Source organism: Heptranchias perlo, chromosome 23 (genome assembly GCF_035084215.1).
Source record: "Heptranchias perlo isolate sHepPer1 chromosome 23, sHepPer1.hap1, whole genome shotgun sequence".
In the NCBI taxonomy this organism is placed as follows: Eukaryota; Metazoa; Chordata; class Chondrichthyes; order Hexanchiformes; family Hexanchidae; genus Heptranchias; species Heptranchias perlo.
The window spans coordinates 5182865-5200451 of record NC_090347.1 but is presented as its reverse complement, the minus strand read 5'-3'; the positions used below and the strand labels follow the sequence as shown (position 1 = coordinate 5200451).

The following is a 17587-nucleotide window of genomic DNA, read 5'->3' as shown; positions in this document are numbered from 1 at the left end:
TAATCCTTCTACCAATTACTTTAAATCTATGCCCCCTGGTCGTTGACCCCTCTGCTAAGGGAAATATGTCCGTTCACTTTATCTAGTTCCATCATAATTTTATATACCTCAATTAAATCTCCCTTCAGCCTCCTTTGTTCCAAAGATAACAACCCCAGCCTATCCAATCTTTTCATGATCTGGTCACTTATTTCATTACTGTTTGGGACCTTGTAGCGTGCAAATTGGCTGCCGCTTTTCCTACATTACCACAGTGACTACACTTCAAAAGTACTTCATTGGCTGTAAAGCATCCTCATGTCGTGAAAGGTGCTATATAAGTTCAAGTTAATTCTTTCTAGCATAAGTAAACACCGACCATTTGTATTGCAAGGACCCACAAACAACAATGATATAAATGACCAGATAATCTGTTTGTGATGTTGGTTGGGGGTTAAATGTCAGCAGGACACCAGAAGAGCTCCCCTGCTGTTCTTTGAATTGTGCCATGGATCTTTTATGTCCATGTGAGAGGGTGATCAAGGCCTTGCTTTGTAGACTCTGCTAGAAGATAGCTGAGTTCAATCCTGCTGGTTTCAAAAACTGGGGAAGAAATTGAGAAGCTCAAAATGCTCACCCTGCCGTCAGTCATGTGGGGATTGTGTGCCTCATCTGCTTCATAGATCGCTACATTCAAGCAGCAATTAGGAGATGCCACAGACATGTCCTTCATTTTAATTGATACAACCTCGTAACATAGGAACAGGAGTAGGCCATTCAGCCCCTTGTGTCTGCTCTGCCATTTGATAAGATCATGACTGATCTGTGATCTAACTCCATATACCCGCCTTTGGCCCATATTCCTTAATACCTTTGATTGCCAAAAAGCTATCTATCTCAGATTTAAATTTAGCATCGCCATAGGAGGTGTATTATGGGGTGATCTCAGCACAGCGCAAGAATTTTAAATCCCCATCAATTTCTATAAGTGGACATTGGAGCTATCAGTGATATGTCCAATCAGAGCAGCTTCTGGTGCGGAGTAACTGGTTACTTTTGCACCAGAAGCAGCTGACCAAAATCTGGCCTGCAGACATGGTTGGATCCTTCCCTGTTTCTACCGCCTACCATTTGTGGTTCACTAATTACCTGGTGTCTACCTATCCCAAAGAAACACTGCTGCCCTGGATTGGTCATAGTTTCTCTCCCAAGTAACCTTTCCAATTAGCTTTTTCTGGCTTTGCTAAGCTCCAAGGATCAGTTATCAATGCTGAACTCTTGTGCCTCCTTGAGTCCCAATACTGCATTTTTAGCCTCATGAACTCCCGTCTAGATTTCTGTCCACGTAGATTCAGTGGCTTCTATTTCTAACCAAGATTAATTTTTAATAAAACTTTCCTTTCTGGAAATTCTTAAACCACTTTTTCCTATTTACTCATGTTAAAACACAAGTTGGTCTTGTGTAGCAGATCAGAAGCATTTGCTAAATGCTGTCTAAGGCTTGTCATTAGTCAAACTTATATCACCCTTCAAAAAAAACCTAACAATTTAGAATATTTGATTTTTGTTTTCTACATAGAATGATTCCGATTTTTAAAAGCACCATTTGGTCACTCGTGTCCCAATCCTGTTGGTTTTCATTACTTGAAGGACAATCCATAGCCAAAATTTCCTATAGTTCCCTTTAAATTTTGCATAATTCTTTCCTATTTGAGCCAGGCTGTGGTGTTCCAATATTCTTTTTAGTGTTGGATCTTGCAAATGCTACATATTGCATTAATAAGTTGTCCTGTAAACCACTTTACAGCTAATGCTGTCATATTTTCCCCTCTGGGAGATTTTGTGCAGTCGAACAACTAGTAACTCCCTCAGTTTCACTATTACCGTTAAAGTGAGAAGATTTGTTTAAAGAAGCACCTGATTGCTGGACTTTTCAACTTTCAGATTATTTAAGACTTTTGGAAATGAGTGTTAGAAGTAAATAATAGAAAAGCTTAATTTGACATAAGAACATAAGAAATAGGAGCAGGAGTAGGCCATCCGGCCCCTCGAGCCTGCTCCGCTATTCAACAAGATCATCAATATTGTTAACCCTGCTAGAAGGATTGCCAAATGTTAGTAACATTTTTAAAATCTGCTATACAAATTCTACCTTTGTGAATTTTTTATGCTCGCCACCTGATGGTGTGACTTAATGTTTTTAAACTATGTACCAATTTTTATAGTGTATGATTTCATCTTGAACAAATGTTTGTGACAGTTTTTTCTCACGATGGAAGCAGAGCTCTGTGATGCCTCAAGAAAATGTATGTATTATAACACTTGTGTATGACTTTGATCCATCTTACTTTATCCATCTAAAGTTGGCTTTACTTAGCTTTGGCTGAAACACAGGTTTTGTCTTTACAGGGTAGCAAATGCACACAACTCTTATTCTAAATTGGATAGCCAGGTGGTGATGGATAGAATACCAGAGCCTGGTCTTCAGTTGCTTCCAAGCCTTTATTCACAAAGATCCACATTTCCACCACCACACCCTAAATAAGCTCTTACATAAATGGAAAGAGTCCCCCAATTAATACACACCACCTGAATATGATTAACACTAATGGATACAATTAACAACTTTCAGCTGCATATCCATGAGAATCATTTGTTTTAGTTTCCTTTGTTTGATGAATAATGCCTATATTCAGAAGTGAATTGCGACAGAAGATTACCTGATGTCCGAATCAGACCTTTTGGAGATGTTAAAGTATGCAAGTTTGCAGACTAGGGAAAGCAGTCAAAATTCACCTCTAATGGTGGATACTTGGGTTTCCCACTGTTTAAAGACATTCATAAGTATGCAACAACTAGAAATGGTTAATATTTTAGTTGCCTGAATGTTGAGAAGAATCAGTTTGATCTTGGGTTATGAAACCTATCTTGAGTCCCAAAAAAATGTACAAGACTCTTGGGGGGGGGGGGGGGGGTTTCCCTGTAATTGTTAGCTCCCTGCTTTGCAATGTTTATTTCATGAGGTGGCCAAGAGGGACTCCATGTAATGATTCATTAGAGACTCAGTCAAAAATGACTGAAAAGGACTAAGATTTTTTTAACTGTTTTTGAACAGTTTATGTTTAAGTCAAGTACTTTACAGCTGGTTTCAGTGTATTCTGTGTAATTATCTTTCTTAAAAAATAAATCTGTTTTAGCATGAACATAATGTGTGATATTTACAACCTTGCCCATCGACAGGTGGATGTGGATGCCTGCTGCTGTGGTATCTGCCCAATCCCTTGGTCAAAAGGTCGTTGTTAGTGCTCTGAGATCTATTTCATTTACGACACCAGAAGGGTGCAAATTTTAGTTCATAGGAGACTGTCTGCTTATAGAAACTGCCTTTTTTTTCCTGTGAGCATGCGTTAAAAATATTGAGGAAGCCTGAATTGTAACACTGACCATACATTATAAATGTCTTAAAGTTACATTCTTAAAATATTTTATTCAATTTCATATAAAACAAACCCTAGGCAATATGGTTAATATGAATAGCAAAAGCACTTTAAGAAATAAATCTCAGCTGTGATTTATTTCTCACTAGATTTTGTTCCAAGCCTTTTGGGGAATAGTAATATGACCTTAATAAATAGAAGGTGTAGTCAAACACATCATAGAAATTATATAAGATTTACACTTCAATACAGAGGTTCTGTGCTATGAAAGTAATTTGGCAGGTAACCTAATTGGTTTGAATCTTTTGCAAACTGCCATAAACATACCATCTTTTAATATGTTGACTTGAATTTGAAACCAAAGTAAGCGTGACAAAAAATGCAATGTGGATCAATATTTGCACTATATTTCCTGTTAATCTAATGTCTCACCTACATTAACTTTTATCTGATATGATTAGATACTGTGGTGCATACTGTGCTGATGCATGAGATTTTTCTTGGAAAAGATGATCATCAAAAATGTTAATACTTTTGAGTCATGATTGAGGCTGATAACTTTATTTTGCATGTGACTGTAGGATGTTAAACCTGTAATTCTGACCAACCTGCATTTTAAATTTTACTACACCAGCTAAAGATCTAAAATGTCCTGAAGGTTTTTTTTTTATTCATTCGTGGGATGTGGACATCGCTGACAAGGCCAGCGTTTACTGCCATCCCTAATTGCCCTTGAGAAGGTGGTGGTGAGCTGCAGCCTTGAACCGCTGCAGACCGTGTGGTGAAGGTTCTCCCACAGTGCTGTTAGGTAGGGAGTTCCAGGACTTTTATCCAGCGACGATGAAGGAACTGCGATATATTTCCAAGTCAGGATGATGTGTGACTTGGAGGGGAACGTGCAGGTGGTGGTGTTCCTATGCGCCTGCTGCCCTTGTCCTTCTAGGTGGTAGAGGTCACAGGTTTGGGAGGTGCTGTTGAAGAAGCCTTGGTGAGTTGCTGCAGTGTATCTTGTAGATGGTACCCACTGCAGCCACGGTGCGCCAGTGGTGGATGGGGTACCAATCAAGCGGGCTGCTTTGTTCTGGATGGTGTCGAGCTTCTTGTGTTGTTGGAGCTGCACTTATCCAGGCAAGTGGAGAGTATTCCATCACACTCCAGACTTGTGCCTTGTAGATGGTGGAAAAGCTTTGGGGAGTCAGGTGGTGAGTCACTTGCTGCAGAATACCCAGCCTTTGACCTCTTGTAGCCATAGTATTTATGTGACTGGTCCAGTTAAGTTTCTGGTCAATGGTGACCCCCCAGGATGTTGATGGTGGGGGATTTGGCAATGTTTATGCTGTTGAATGTCAAGGGGAGGTGTTTAGACTCTCTCTTATTGGAGATGTAAGGAATCTTACAACACCAGGTTATAGTCCAACAGTTTTATTTGAAAATCACAAGCTTTCGGAGCTTACCTCCTTCGTAAGGTGAGTGAGTGAAGGGTTCTAAAATCGCATAGCATATATCACAGCAATCAAAGGTGTCGTTGGTGTTCAGACAGGTTAGCCACAGAAAACATTACATCCCAGTATACTGAATACACAATGGGTCAGATGAGAGAGAGAGAGAGAGAGAGAGAGAGAGAGAGAAGTTGTATTAACAACGAATAACGTTCCTTTCCCCGCTGGTGGGGTTACGTGTAGCGTGACATGAACCCAAGATCCCGGTTGAGGCCGTCCTCGGGGGTGCGGAACTTGGCTATCAATTTCTGCTCGACGATTGTGCGTTGTTGTGTGTCTCCAAGGCCGCCTTGGAGAACACTTACCCGAAGATCAGTGGCTGAATGTCCTTGACTGCTGAAGTGGTCCCCGACTGGGAGGGAACCCTCCTGTCTGGCGGTTGTTGCGCGGTGTCCGTTCATCCGTTGTCGCAGTGTCTGCATGGTCTCGCCAATGTACCGTGCTCCGGGGCATCCTTTCCTGCAATGTATGAGGTAGACCACGTTGGCCGAGTCACAGGAGTATGAACCATGTACCTGGTGGGTGGTGTCCTCTCGTGTGATGGTGGTATCTGTGTCGATGATCTGGCATGTCTTGCAGAGGTTACCGTGGCAGGGTTGTGTTGTGTCGTGGACGCTGTTCTCCTGAAAGCTGTGTAATTTGCTGCGAACGATGGTCTGTTTGAGGCTGGGTGGCTGTTTGAAGGCGAGTAGTGGAGGCGTGAGGATGGCCTTAGCGAGGTGTTCGTCGTCATCGATGACATGTTGAAGGCTGCGGAGAACATAGCGTAGTTTCTCCGCTCCGGGGAAGTACTGGACGACGAAGGGTACTCTGTTGGTTGCGTCCCGTGTTTGTCTTCTGAGGAGGTCTATGCGATTCTTCGCTGTGGCCCGTCGGAACTGTCGATCGACGAGTCGAGCGTCATATCCCGTTCTAATGAGGGCGTCTTTCAGCGTCTGTAGGTGTCCATCGCGTTCCCCCTCATCTGAGCAGATCCTGTGTATTCACAGGGCCTGTCCATAGGGGATGGCCTCTTTGACGTGGTTATGGTGGAAGCTGGAAAAGTGGAGCATCGTGAGGTTGTCCGTGGGCTTGCGGTAGAGTGAGGTGCTGAGGTGCCCGTCTTTGATGGCTATATAATCTGACCCATTGTGTATTCAGTATACTGGGATGTAATGTTTTCCGTGGCTAACCTATCTGAACACCAACGATACCTTTTGATTGCTGTGATTGTCTCCCAGCCTAATATATGCTATGCGATTTTAGAACTCTTCACTCACTCACCTGACGAAGGAGGTAAGCTCCGAAAGCTTGTGATTTTTAAATAAAACTGTTGGACTATAACCTGGTGTTGTAAGATTCCTTACATTTGTCCACCCCAGTCCATCACCGGCATCTCCACATTATTGGAGATGGTCATTGCCTGGCACATCTGCAGCACGAATGTTACTTGCCACTTATCAGCCCAAGCCTGGATGTTGTCCAGGTCTTGCTGCATGCAGGCACGGACTGCTTCATTATCTGAGGGGTTGCGAATGGAACTGAACACTGCAATCATCAGCAAACATCCCCACTTCTGACCTTATGAGGAGGGAAAGTCATTGATGAAGCAGCTGAAGATGGTTCGGCGTAGGACACTGCCCTAAGGAACTCCTGCAGCGATGTTCTCAAATCAAAGACCAGAATCTTCAGATATGTTGGTTGTGTTTTAGATTTGTAATTTTTTTTAAACTCGTGCCTTGGCAGCCGGTTGTAGTACAGTCCATTTTTCTTTTCACTGCCAACCACTTTCCAAATGGTAAAAGAATTACAAATTAAATTGGTTAAACCACAGAGTACTGTACACAGTTCTGGTCTCCATATTATAAAAAGGATATAGGGGCATTGGAGAAGGTGCAAAAAAGATTCACAAGGATGATATCAGAACTGAGGATTTCCTGATTAGGAAAGGCTGAACATGCTGGGGCTCTGTTCTCTCGAAAAGAGAGGGCTGAGGGGTGATCTGATCGAGGTCTTTAAGATAGTAGGGTTTGATAGGGTAGACGTAGAGATGTTTCCACTTGTGGGGAGTCCAAAACTAGAGGTCATAAATATAAGATAGTCACTAATAAATCCTATAGGGAATTCAGAAGAAACCTCTTTACCCAAAGAATGGTAAGAATGTGGAACGTGCTACCACAAGGAGTAGTTGAGGAAAATAGCAGAGATACATTTAAGGGAAGCTAGATAAGCACGAGAGAAAGGAGGAGAAGGATATGCTGATAGGGTTAGACGAAGAGGGGTTGGTGGAGGCTCATTTGGAGCTTAATCGCTGGCAGAGACCAGTCGGGCCGAATGGCATGCATCTGTGCTGTAGACTCGATGTAACTCGATACTACTGCCTCCAGGAGAGGAGTGCCACAACACAGCCAGAGAGTGCAGAAGCAATATTTATGTCAGATATATCTGCAAACATTTGTTTTTGCACTGTAGTAAATTAAATGCTTGAATCAGAGTAGTTGACTGGAGGGAAATGCAGAATTTTTCAGCGTATACAAGTTGATAATCTATCCAGATAATTACAGGGTTTACAAAACAATAATTGCTGATTTACAGCACCATCCAAATAATTTTACTAGAATATAAATTATAACATTGTTTTTCATTCCCAATAATTAAAACAGAGGTAGAAATTTCCAGTTGATAGCATTTTGTGGTGTGCCATTCAGGAAAATTCCCAAACCAAAATGTTGACCCGAGTTTTAGGATTACTGCCGTTTCACTTGCAACTGGTGAAATTTCAGTTATCTGAAGCACCAAAGTATTCTGTCAGAAGAAATAAATATCTCCATATCCTTCTGCCTGATGATCATGAAGCAGCATTGGTTATTTGTGACTGCTTTGGGATAGACCATCCTGCCTGGTAGGTTGGAGAAAGATTTGAGCAGGGTTTGTGAAGGATGGAATCAATTCAATCCCAAATGTGGTTCTGCAAGCACTTTGGAATTGTTGTGATATGGCAGGACTCTTTATTGAGCAGAAATTTCCAAGTTCCAGCTTGTTTTTTTTTAAGAGGGGAAGGGAAAGGACAATGACAAAGGAGATTTACAATGACATTAATGATTTTACATACTAAATATTTCTTTCCAGGTTTGAAATCAATTTAGCTTTTTGATTTTTGTTGGTTTGTCAATTTGATATTGGGCACTGGTATACAAGTATATTTAAAGAAGTTGCATTTGTGCAAACCTTTTATTCTACATTTTTCTTCTCTACAGGGCTGGATGAATGAAATTTACAATTATGATCCTGAAACCTACCATGCTACACTGACCCATTCTGTCTTCATCCGTCTTGAAGGGACTATACTAAGGCTTTCAAAACCAAATAAAAATATTTCCCGAAGGGCTTCTTTCAATGAAGCCAAGGCAGAAGTCATGTATATCAGCCAGAAGATTTATGACCTATCGGATAGTAGGGTAAGTGAGTATCAGACGGCCTGCAAATGTACTGATTTGAGGATAATTAAATATGGTGGCATTGATGTTCAATTTTATATACAGTCTGGGTTATATCACAAACTTGAGAATGTAAATACACAAAGTGCAATATACTCAATACTTTAAATGAGCAGTAACTACTTAACTCACACAGCTTGTTCCTAACACTGACTCCTTTTTTTATAAGAAAACAAATTTGATCAGTGAAAGGAGTGGACTTCACACTTAATCTGTTGCGTTAGGTCCAAAGATTGGCGCAGGAATTGGACAGAAGCTTCAGATTAGAATCAACAATTCTTGCATGGGTGATTAAGTTGGATGTTCCACAGGAACCCTACAGCTGCAGTGCATCATGAACTGAAAGTGGAGTGACATTGGCAACCTCGTATTTCATGTTCAACATAGTGTTCCCAGTGTGGTTCTGTTTGCAGTGAATTGTAATCTTCTGTTTTAAGAAATGACTTGTTTGAAATCTAACAACATTTTGATGTAGCAAAGCACAAGCTATTAAAGGTTTCATTGATATAGAAGCCTTTTAATAAAAATACTGGTTTATTTATTAGTAGTGGGTTCAACACAGCTACAGTTGCCATACACAGTCTCAGTCTGCTCCAGAGTCAAGTTAAGCCCTGATTCTGCAATTCTACATTTTTATCTTTACAAGGTGAAGCTTCATACCAACATTACCACTGTAAAAAAAAATGCAGCCATAGATTATTAAATCAGTATGACTTGTTCACTGTTCTTTGTCAAAGCTGCTCAGTACAGAGTGACTGGTGTGAAGGACAAGTGCTATATTCTTCTGAGGTGAGACTCTGTCTTTACATAAAATATCAGTGTCTGAGCTGAGAATGTATGAAAGCATATCACGGTGGACAGGTAGACTTATCAGGCTGCCAACATTAGGATTGCTGTCTAGTGGTATTGAATTTTATTGGAAAGTTCTTTTTTGATTACTTGTTCTTGAAGTTCAGAAATGGTCAGCATGCAGTTAATTTTTCAATCAAAATGTATAACAAAGCAATAAGAAACAAAAGAAAGCCTTTTGATCTGAGGGATTTGTAAGATTCAACTGTTTTCAGATTCTGAGACACTATACTTGCCCTGAAATGCTGACAAGCTGACATAAAATTACTCGAGAGGGACTAAGGGAATAGGCACACTAAGTTTCTATATGCTCTGCCTTCTTCCAATCTTTTAAAAATAAAATCAAGGAAACCATTTGATGCTGGGCAGGGGGAAGATAGGGAACTTTGTTAGGGAAGAAAGATGCTGTGGAGAGGGTAAAAGAAACTGAGAAAGAAGCTTGCTGTTAACAAGGGAGGGAAGAGAAAGAGACTTGTTGGAAAGAAAGAAAGCAAACAGCAATGAGGTAAATAATCAGATTTGTCTAGTGATATTGGTGGAGGGATAAATGTTGTTCAGGACACCAGGAGAACTCTCCTTTTCTTCGAATAGGATCTTTTACGTCCATCTGACAGGGCCTCGGTTTAACGCCTCATTTGAAAGGGGGAAAGAACAGAAGCCCATGGGTAGGGAAGAGTGATGCCCAGGGAGACCCTGTTCAGATAGGACAGGGTGGCCCTATTGAGGGGGGTAGAAAGACATCATTGTGAGGAGAGGCAAAATACAGACACGAGAGCCTGTTAGAGGGAGGGAACACATAGTGTGCAACCCTGTTGATGGTGAGCAGGAGGAGCATAATATGTATTTTTAATTTCCTCTTTCAAGCCATCTCCCATTCTGAAGCTCTGGCTGCCTAATTCCTTCCTCCAGCCTGATCTTCATGTTCGCTTCCAGCTCTCAGTTCCCCATTTCTCTCTCTCATGCATGCTGCAGCACTTTGTGTTCAAGTTCTGTGCCTGTTCCTGGCATTTCCTTAACCTACCCTGATACACAACTTTAACATGTTGGATGCCATCTTACTTTTGCTTTGGCCTTTAGAAAGGGTAAAATCAATAAAGGAGTAAGTGTGGGAGGCAATGAAAAATTTTCAGAAAAAATGAGCATGTAAAACAATTAGTGACTGAGAAAAACAGAACAATGAGAAAACATGTGAGACACATGCTTAGAGAAAGGAGGAGAGTGGAACCCAAGTAGTAAAACAGAGACAGACAATTAGGAAGTGGGAGAGCAGCAGAGAAACAATTACAGGAAGAGACACAAATTTTCCAAATTTTGCCCATAAGCAACAACACAAGATCAATTAGGAGCATGCAAGGGTAAACGAGATACAAAAACAGCAGCAGACGAGTGGGGATTCTTCCGAAAGCTCACCCTGATAGAATACTGCATGTTGCGCTTATGCAGTGTATGTATCCTGCTTTCCAGTAATTCATTAAACTATGGCTCAGATACCTAACATTTCTGAGAAAACAAGTTAGGGTCTATTTTAACCTGCCAAAATGCGGCATTAACAGAGTCATAACAACCTCAAAATAGGGTCGGTAGATGTACCGCCCCGTTAAACCCCAATTGGTCCACTGCAACTTTCACAGGCCTACCGCTGGGCACCCGAAGTGCCTGCCTGTTTCCGGTGGTAGGCTCCTTTTTAATATGCAAATCAGGGTCCTGTAACACCCAGATTGCCATGTTAGGATAGCATTAGACGGAGCGCACATTATGCATGCTCTGACCAGTTCCACTGGTGATAGAGCCAAAAAGGTAAGCTTTTAATAATTTTGTAAGAGCAGAAATGCTCCTGTGGGCTGCTGCAGGTTTTGGCTCCCAGCCCCTGCCCATGGTCCCACCTTCAGTTGCTGCTGGTGTCCTAGCCAGCCGACATTTCTGTGGCCCAGAACTGGCGAACTATCTCGGGACGCCCATTTGGCACCTGTAGCTTGCCAGTCTGATTCAAATGTGGCCCGGCCTCAAAATCGTGGCAGCCTCTGCTGCTGGAACAGGCGGCCAGAGGAGTGCCCTGCTGGTCAGCAGCCCAGAAGTCAAAATCTACCCTGTTATTTTATTGGGAGGTTATGCTATTTGTGCAGTGTTTCCTGACTGAGATTTTCTTCCCCTCTTGTTAAGTCTTGATATATGTTGCTAAACAGCAGCAGAATTGTTATACTAATGTGTTTGTGATAATAGAAAAACATTTTTCAGAAACACCAAAACATCAAACTGCAATGTAAAAGGATGACCTTCATTTTTAACAGGTGCATTTGGTTCCAAAGGATCTGGCTAGAAAAAGAGTATGGAATAAAAAGTACCCAATTTGCATTGAACTTGCCAGGCAAGATGACTTTATGGCAAAGACTCAGACAGAGAAGGAAAATGCAGAGGAAAAACTCCCTGCTGATAAAGTTGAAACTGCACTTGAGGAACCAAGGAAATTTTCTGGGTCACAAGATTCTGCAAAGCCAATTTACCAGAAGGACCAAGTTCTATATCTTTTTGGAAGGACTGGTAGAGAAAAGGAAGAATGGTTCAGGAGATTCATTTTAGCCTCAAAATCAAAAATTGATGCTAAACGACCAGCCAGTCTAGGAGGAGGTGGCATACCAGGTGAACCAATGTTTGCTATACTACTGAAATCACAATGGGGAGGGTAGTTTAAAAAAAGGCGTGTGTGTGTGTGTATATCTCCATCTTTCTCTCTCTCCCCCTCTTTTGTGTGTCAGATATATATATATATAAAAATTGGGCCACTCAACCTGTTGTGCTTGTGATGGCGTTAATGATCTACTCTAATCCAAACTCCCTGCTTTTTCTCTATGCTCATTGATATTTTTCTTCGTGTTCACTCATTCCCTCTTGTATGTTATTATATTGGTTCTATAGCCACTTGTGATGTGTTCCATTTTCTAATAACGTTTTGCATGAAAACAGTTCCAACCTCCCCCATTTATGCCTCTAGTATTAATTTTAAGTTATCAATTCACAGACGAGTGGAAATGATGTTTTACTATTCATCCTCTTAAACCCTTCCAGAATGTTGAACCCTTTTGTTAGATTCCTGCTTAACCTTCACTATCCCAGTGAATTCAGCCCTGGTTTTCCAAGTTTTTCATCATAATTACATCCTGTTATAACAGGCGTCAGCTTAGTGAATCTACATTGCATATTTTCCTTGGCTTCAATATCCTTTCTATAATGGTATATCCAAAACTACATGTAGTATTCCAATTGTGTGTGGTATATATTTTTTCTTTTGTATTCAATGTCCTGTGTTGAAACCCAGAATCCTCATTTGCCTTTAGCTGTTTACATGTGTCCCTCAATTTCTGTTTCTCCACTCCATTGAGAATTTTACTGTTTAGGATATATTTCCATTCTCTTCTTTGTCCCAACATATACTATATATTTGCCTATGTATTTGCCATGTATCTGCCTACTCCCCTAATCTATCTGTCCCCCTGCAGTCTCCCACAGTCTTTCTCATAGTTTGTCATGCTCCCTAATTTAATATACCTTGTCAGTTGATAAATTCCAGACTTTAGTTCTTTACTGATTGAGCAAGCTTATCGAGTGAGTAGTTGAAGGTGTACAGAACAAAAAGTCCCAAGTTCAGTCTGCAGTCTGTGGTGAGTAAGCTGGTCTCAGCCAGGGTAATAGGGGTACTATAATTGTCTTTAACGCCCTTGGATTATGGAGGGGGAAATCAATCAGGATTCCTGCGCTTGACTGCTATCCAGTGAATACTGCTAAAGGTGCATGTGTGGGGACAATATTGGCCTCTATCCTGATGTCCCTAGGGTTGAATAACCTGCCTACACTCAATATCTATGTTTCACATGAATAATAGTTGCTTGGGCAATGTACCAGGGAACAACCGATGAGAGTGGAACCACACCGCAACCAAGTCGAAGCTTTTAGGAGAGGAGAAAATGGCAGGAAGAAGTTGGTGAGAAAAAGAAAGGGGGGTCCCCTGCAAAACACAAACTTTGTAAAGCTGTTAATAGCAAAGCACATGCACCAACTGATGCACAGCATTATGTTTGGATTTACTCCCAAAGTCACCAAATGGAACAAGCTGTCTTGTTTTCCCTTGCTCATTTTGTTAAGTACTGTAAATCGTGAAGTATAATACACAAATTTCCCTCCCAAAAAAATCCCAGTAATGGGGTATATATACACAAACACTAAAATAATACTCATTTGTAAGAGGCTTAAGAGTGAATGAACCAATCTTAATTGAACTGCTTAAAATGCGGTGTGAAAATGGCATAAATCCAAGTATGTGGTATCATACTTGGAAATATCAAAGTGGAGCTTAACAGTAATGGCAGAAAAAACTTAGAATTCTCAAATTTGTAATCATGCTTCTTAATACAAAGTATTCTTTGAGTCTAAAAGACCACACAGTTATGATGCAATCCATCATCAAGGCCTCACCCATCTATCACTTAGGATGCGCACTCTCATGAGCACCCTTTTGAAATTTTACTGTAGGTAACATCTTCCTTTTAAATATGTAGGATGGTAACTCCACTTTTAGCTCTTGATTTGATCATGTTGAACCCCCAACTCCTCTTTGCTACCTCTTATTGGCCCACAGTAAGCTTTCCTTCAACACTGGAAAAGCTGCTGGACATTCCTACTCATCAAGTTTCCTTTGTGGAATGCTCCAGTTTTATTTTTGGAACCTTTCCAAAGTTGCACATTAGCTTCATTGAATTGGAATCCACAACCCTATGACCAGTGGCTCTGTTGCCATACTGGACTGTCTTCAACTTCTTGGCTGCTTTGTATCCTGTGCAAGGGCACGTCACATGGCTGAACAATTTGATAGTTTCAAAAGCCATAGGTAGGGGCATTTTATACACCGATACAACATTTTCCTCAGTTTATAGGTCAGAGTTGGGAGGTCTATAATTAGAAATGGGCGATTGTACCAGACTTGAACATTTATAAGAAATTACAACATGCAAGACATGAACTGATTAAATGCAACACAACTTGTATTATATAACTCCTTTTAACATAGGAAAACATTCCAAGGCATTTCACAGGAGTGTCATGAAACAATAATTGACACATAACCAAAGAAGATATTAGGAAGGGTGACTAAAATCTTGATCAAAGAGGTAGGTTTTAAGGAGGGTGTTAAAAGTGAAGAGAGAGGCGGAGAGGTTTAGGGAGGGCCTAGATGGCTGAAGACACATCCGACAAAGGTGGAGTGGGGTAATGCGTAAGAGGACGGAATTGAAGGAACGCAGAGTTCTATGGGGTTTAGGGCTGGAGGGGGTTACAGGGGTTGCAAAGAAGCTGTGCTATTCCATTTTCATAAGGAACATTGATAATGACCTTGTTCATTTTATTTTCAAGACTAGACCTGTTGAATCTTTAGTGTAATAAAGTTGTGCAAAAAAAAATCACAATCTAAATTGGCAAAAACAAAATCAAATTCTGTAATATATGTTAGAATTGTAACCTTTTAAAGGGTTGTAATCCTGAACATACATACCTTCAATTTTATTGCCCAATTTACGTCATTCCCTTGCTGCCAGTGGATTTGTTCCATTAATATCCTGGCTTGAATCTCCACTGTGCTACACTTTATATTGCCTGTTCAGCTCATTAAATAATTCAGTAGAAAATTTCATTTGAAATGAGCAGTATAATTTACACCAGATAATTGAAGATTCAATACTTTGAACTTTCCAGTAATAGATTTAATAGGGGGCACATTTAATATCAAATTTTGAAGTCTTGATAGCCCAATGATTTACTTAATTTTTCCCCTCGCCTTCAAAGTACATCAGAAGTCTGACATTTCAGATTTGATGTTTGAGTCTGGGTGTAAAACTAACGAAGAATTTTTAGAATAATTCAACTGTTCACATGACTAATCAATTGTGCTTTATTTTAGGGTTTGTGCCATCACACAGTAGGAACAATAGCCAACCGGGAATGCTGACACATAGTCGCAACAGTAGTAAGGGAAGCGTTGAAGAAATCATGTCACAATCCAAACAGAAAGATCTCATATCTGGTGTACGCCAGAAAATGCTTCTGGACTACATTGTGTACATGGCAAAGTACATCCCTGAAGAAATCTCCAGTCCTAACTTAAGTCCTGTTCACAGTGCAGAAAGTAGCCCCACTGCTAATAATAAGGTAGGAATAAATAAATTGGTTATGCTTTTTGATATTTTTCTTTCAATCCACAGCATCCTTTTTTTTAAAAAAACACTATTGTGAAACAACTTTAAGACAGGACAGTTGAAGCTGCAGATATCTCCATGAATCTGTCAATGTTACTTCTTGGTTGACTCCAAGAAGGCTACGTGAGTAGGTTGAGAAGATGCTCAGTCTTTTTTCCCCCCACACTCTGACATACCCCTTCCTTAAAATGATATAGACAGCACTAAGACTTAGATTTTAACACCCTGGTCTTCAAGTTGGGAGTCCAACTGTGTAGTATTAGAATTATCTTTAGATAAGCTTGTGTGTGCATTTGTTTTGGCTCTATCTAATAATTCCACCTCATATACTAGATATCAAAATGCTATACATAATCTTTTGGAAAAAGTGAAATAGTTCATAAATACTGTAGAAATTTTAATCAGATTTTGTAAAATTTAGCCATGTCATCCTGGCAGATTTAATATTCCTGGTGTGACAGTAACAGTGAATATGGATTGACATTTTATGAATTATTTAATAGTCCTGTGCATTTTCTTTGCATGCCAGTTGCCAAGCAGTCAAATCGAGGAGACAGAACAGCGAGTGGCTTGGGTCAATGCATTGCTTGGGAGAATCTTCTGGGACTTCTTGGGTGAAAAATACTGGTCTAATTTGGTGTCTCGAAAGATCCAGATGAAACTCAGCAAGATTAGGGTATGTACTCAACATGTTGCAGTCCATCTATGTCAAAATTTATCTTTGTAACTTCATTTGCAGTTAATATCATTTTCCATGGCAAAAATGTTTAGTTGGATTTCGTTTATGCATAATTATAGCAATTGGAAAAGTTTGCATTTTTTACAAGTCTGTTATTTGATCATAGACATGTTCTGCTCAGGTGTCTAGAAAACCTTACTTAAGAATACGTTTTAGCAGTGGCTGCTTCCAAGTGGGTATCATTCATGCGAGTTTAGACGGTGTGTCTTGAGCTATTTGACCTTTAAAGACATGATAAATATTTGTTAATCTGCTCCTGGTTCCATTCTCTCATCTTTTTAACTGCTTGATAATGGAATATGTAAATACCAGCAAGGATTGGATTTGTTTGAGAGTGAGCATGAGAAAAGGTGGTTGAGGGGGGTTATTGTAGAATATACAGTGGGGCTTCATGGTACCAGACTGTGGCCTACTGAAACTCTCGATTTACTGAAGTACTCCCAGCTACAATGACTTGCCTTCCTGAAGGCAACACACTCCTTTTTTTGCAGTGTTGTTTTGTTGAGCAGATAATAGCATTGGGTTTCTGTTGCTTGAATATCATGGGCCTTGGGAGCTAGTTTTCAGGACTAAGTCACATGACATGAATGCTGATTCCTCTTTTCAAATGGCACTCGTGGTATTTTGCCAGTATTAAAAAAAAAGGGTGAGGGAAATTTCAGATTGCGAGCATCAACCATTTAGTTTTTTGAAGAGAAACAGGAAGACCTTGTTCACAAGGTTCCAGGAAACACTCTGGGTGCATAACTTGCCCCTTTGAGCATTCTAAGTGTTTCTAAGTATCCCCTTTTTTTTCTCCACAAAAAAAACAGTAGCTTAAAGATTCTTTTGCAGAACCCAATTCAGTTAGATCATGGCTGATCTATACCTCAACTCCATTTACCAACCTTGGCTCCATATCCTCTTAAGAACATAAGAAATAGGAGCAGGAGCAGGCCACATAGCCCCTTGAGCCTGCTCTGCCATTCATTCAGATCATGGCTGATCTTCGACCTCAGCTCCACTTCCCTGCCCAATCCCTGTATCCCTTGATTCCCCTAGAGTGCAGAAATCAGTCTATCTCAACCTTGAATATATTCAATTACTCAGCATCCACCGCCCTCTGGGGTAGAGAATTCCAAAGATTCACAATCCTCTGAGTGAAGAAATTCCTCCTCATGTCAGTCTTAAATGGCCGACTCCTTATCCTGTAAGTATGCCCCCTCGTTCTAGACTCTCCAGCCATGGGAAACAATCTCTCAGCATCTACCCTGTCAAGCCCCCTCATAATCTTATGTTTCAATGAGATCATCTCTCTTTCTTCTGAACTCCAGAGAGTATAGGCCCATTCTACTCAATCTCTCTCTTTATAGGACAACCCTCTCATCCC

At 40.5% G+C, this 17587-nt stretch overlaps 1 protein-coding gene across 3 annotated transcripts in view; it reads left to right on the top strand.

The window, feature by feature from the left end:
• tex2 (testis expressed 2) overlaps positions 1-17587 on the top strand; it is a 139115-nt gene that overhangs the window by 91757 nt on the left and 29771 nt on the right. For all 3 annotated transcript variants that reach the window (XM_068003879.1, XM_068003881.1, XM_068003880.1), the window contains exons 3-6: positions 8152-8352; positions 11529-11877; positions 15185-15432; positions 16009-16155. In XM_068003879.1, coding sequence (XP_067859980.1) covers positions 8152-8352; positions 11529-11877; positions 15185-15432; positions 16009-16155 — 945 coding nt within the window. The remainder of the gene's footprint in view (positions 1-8151; positions 8353-11528; positions 11878-15184; positions 15433-16008; positions 16156-17587) is intronic.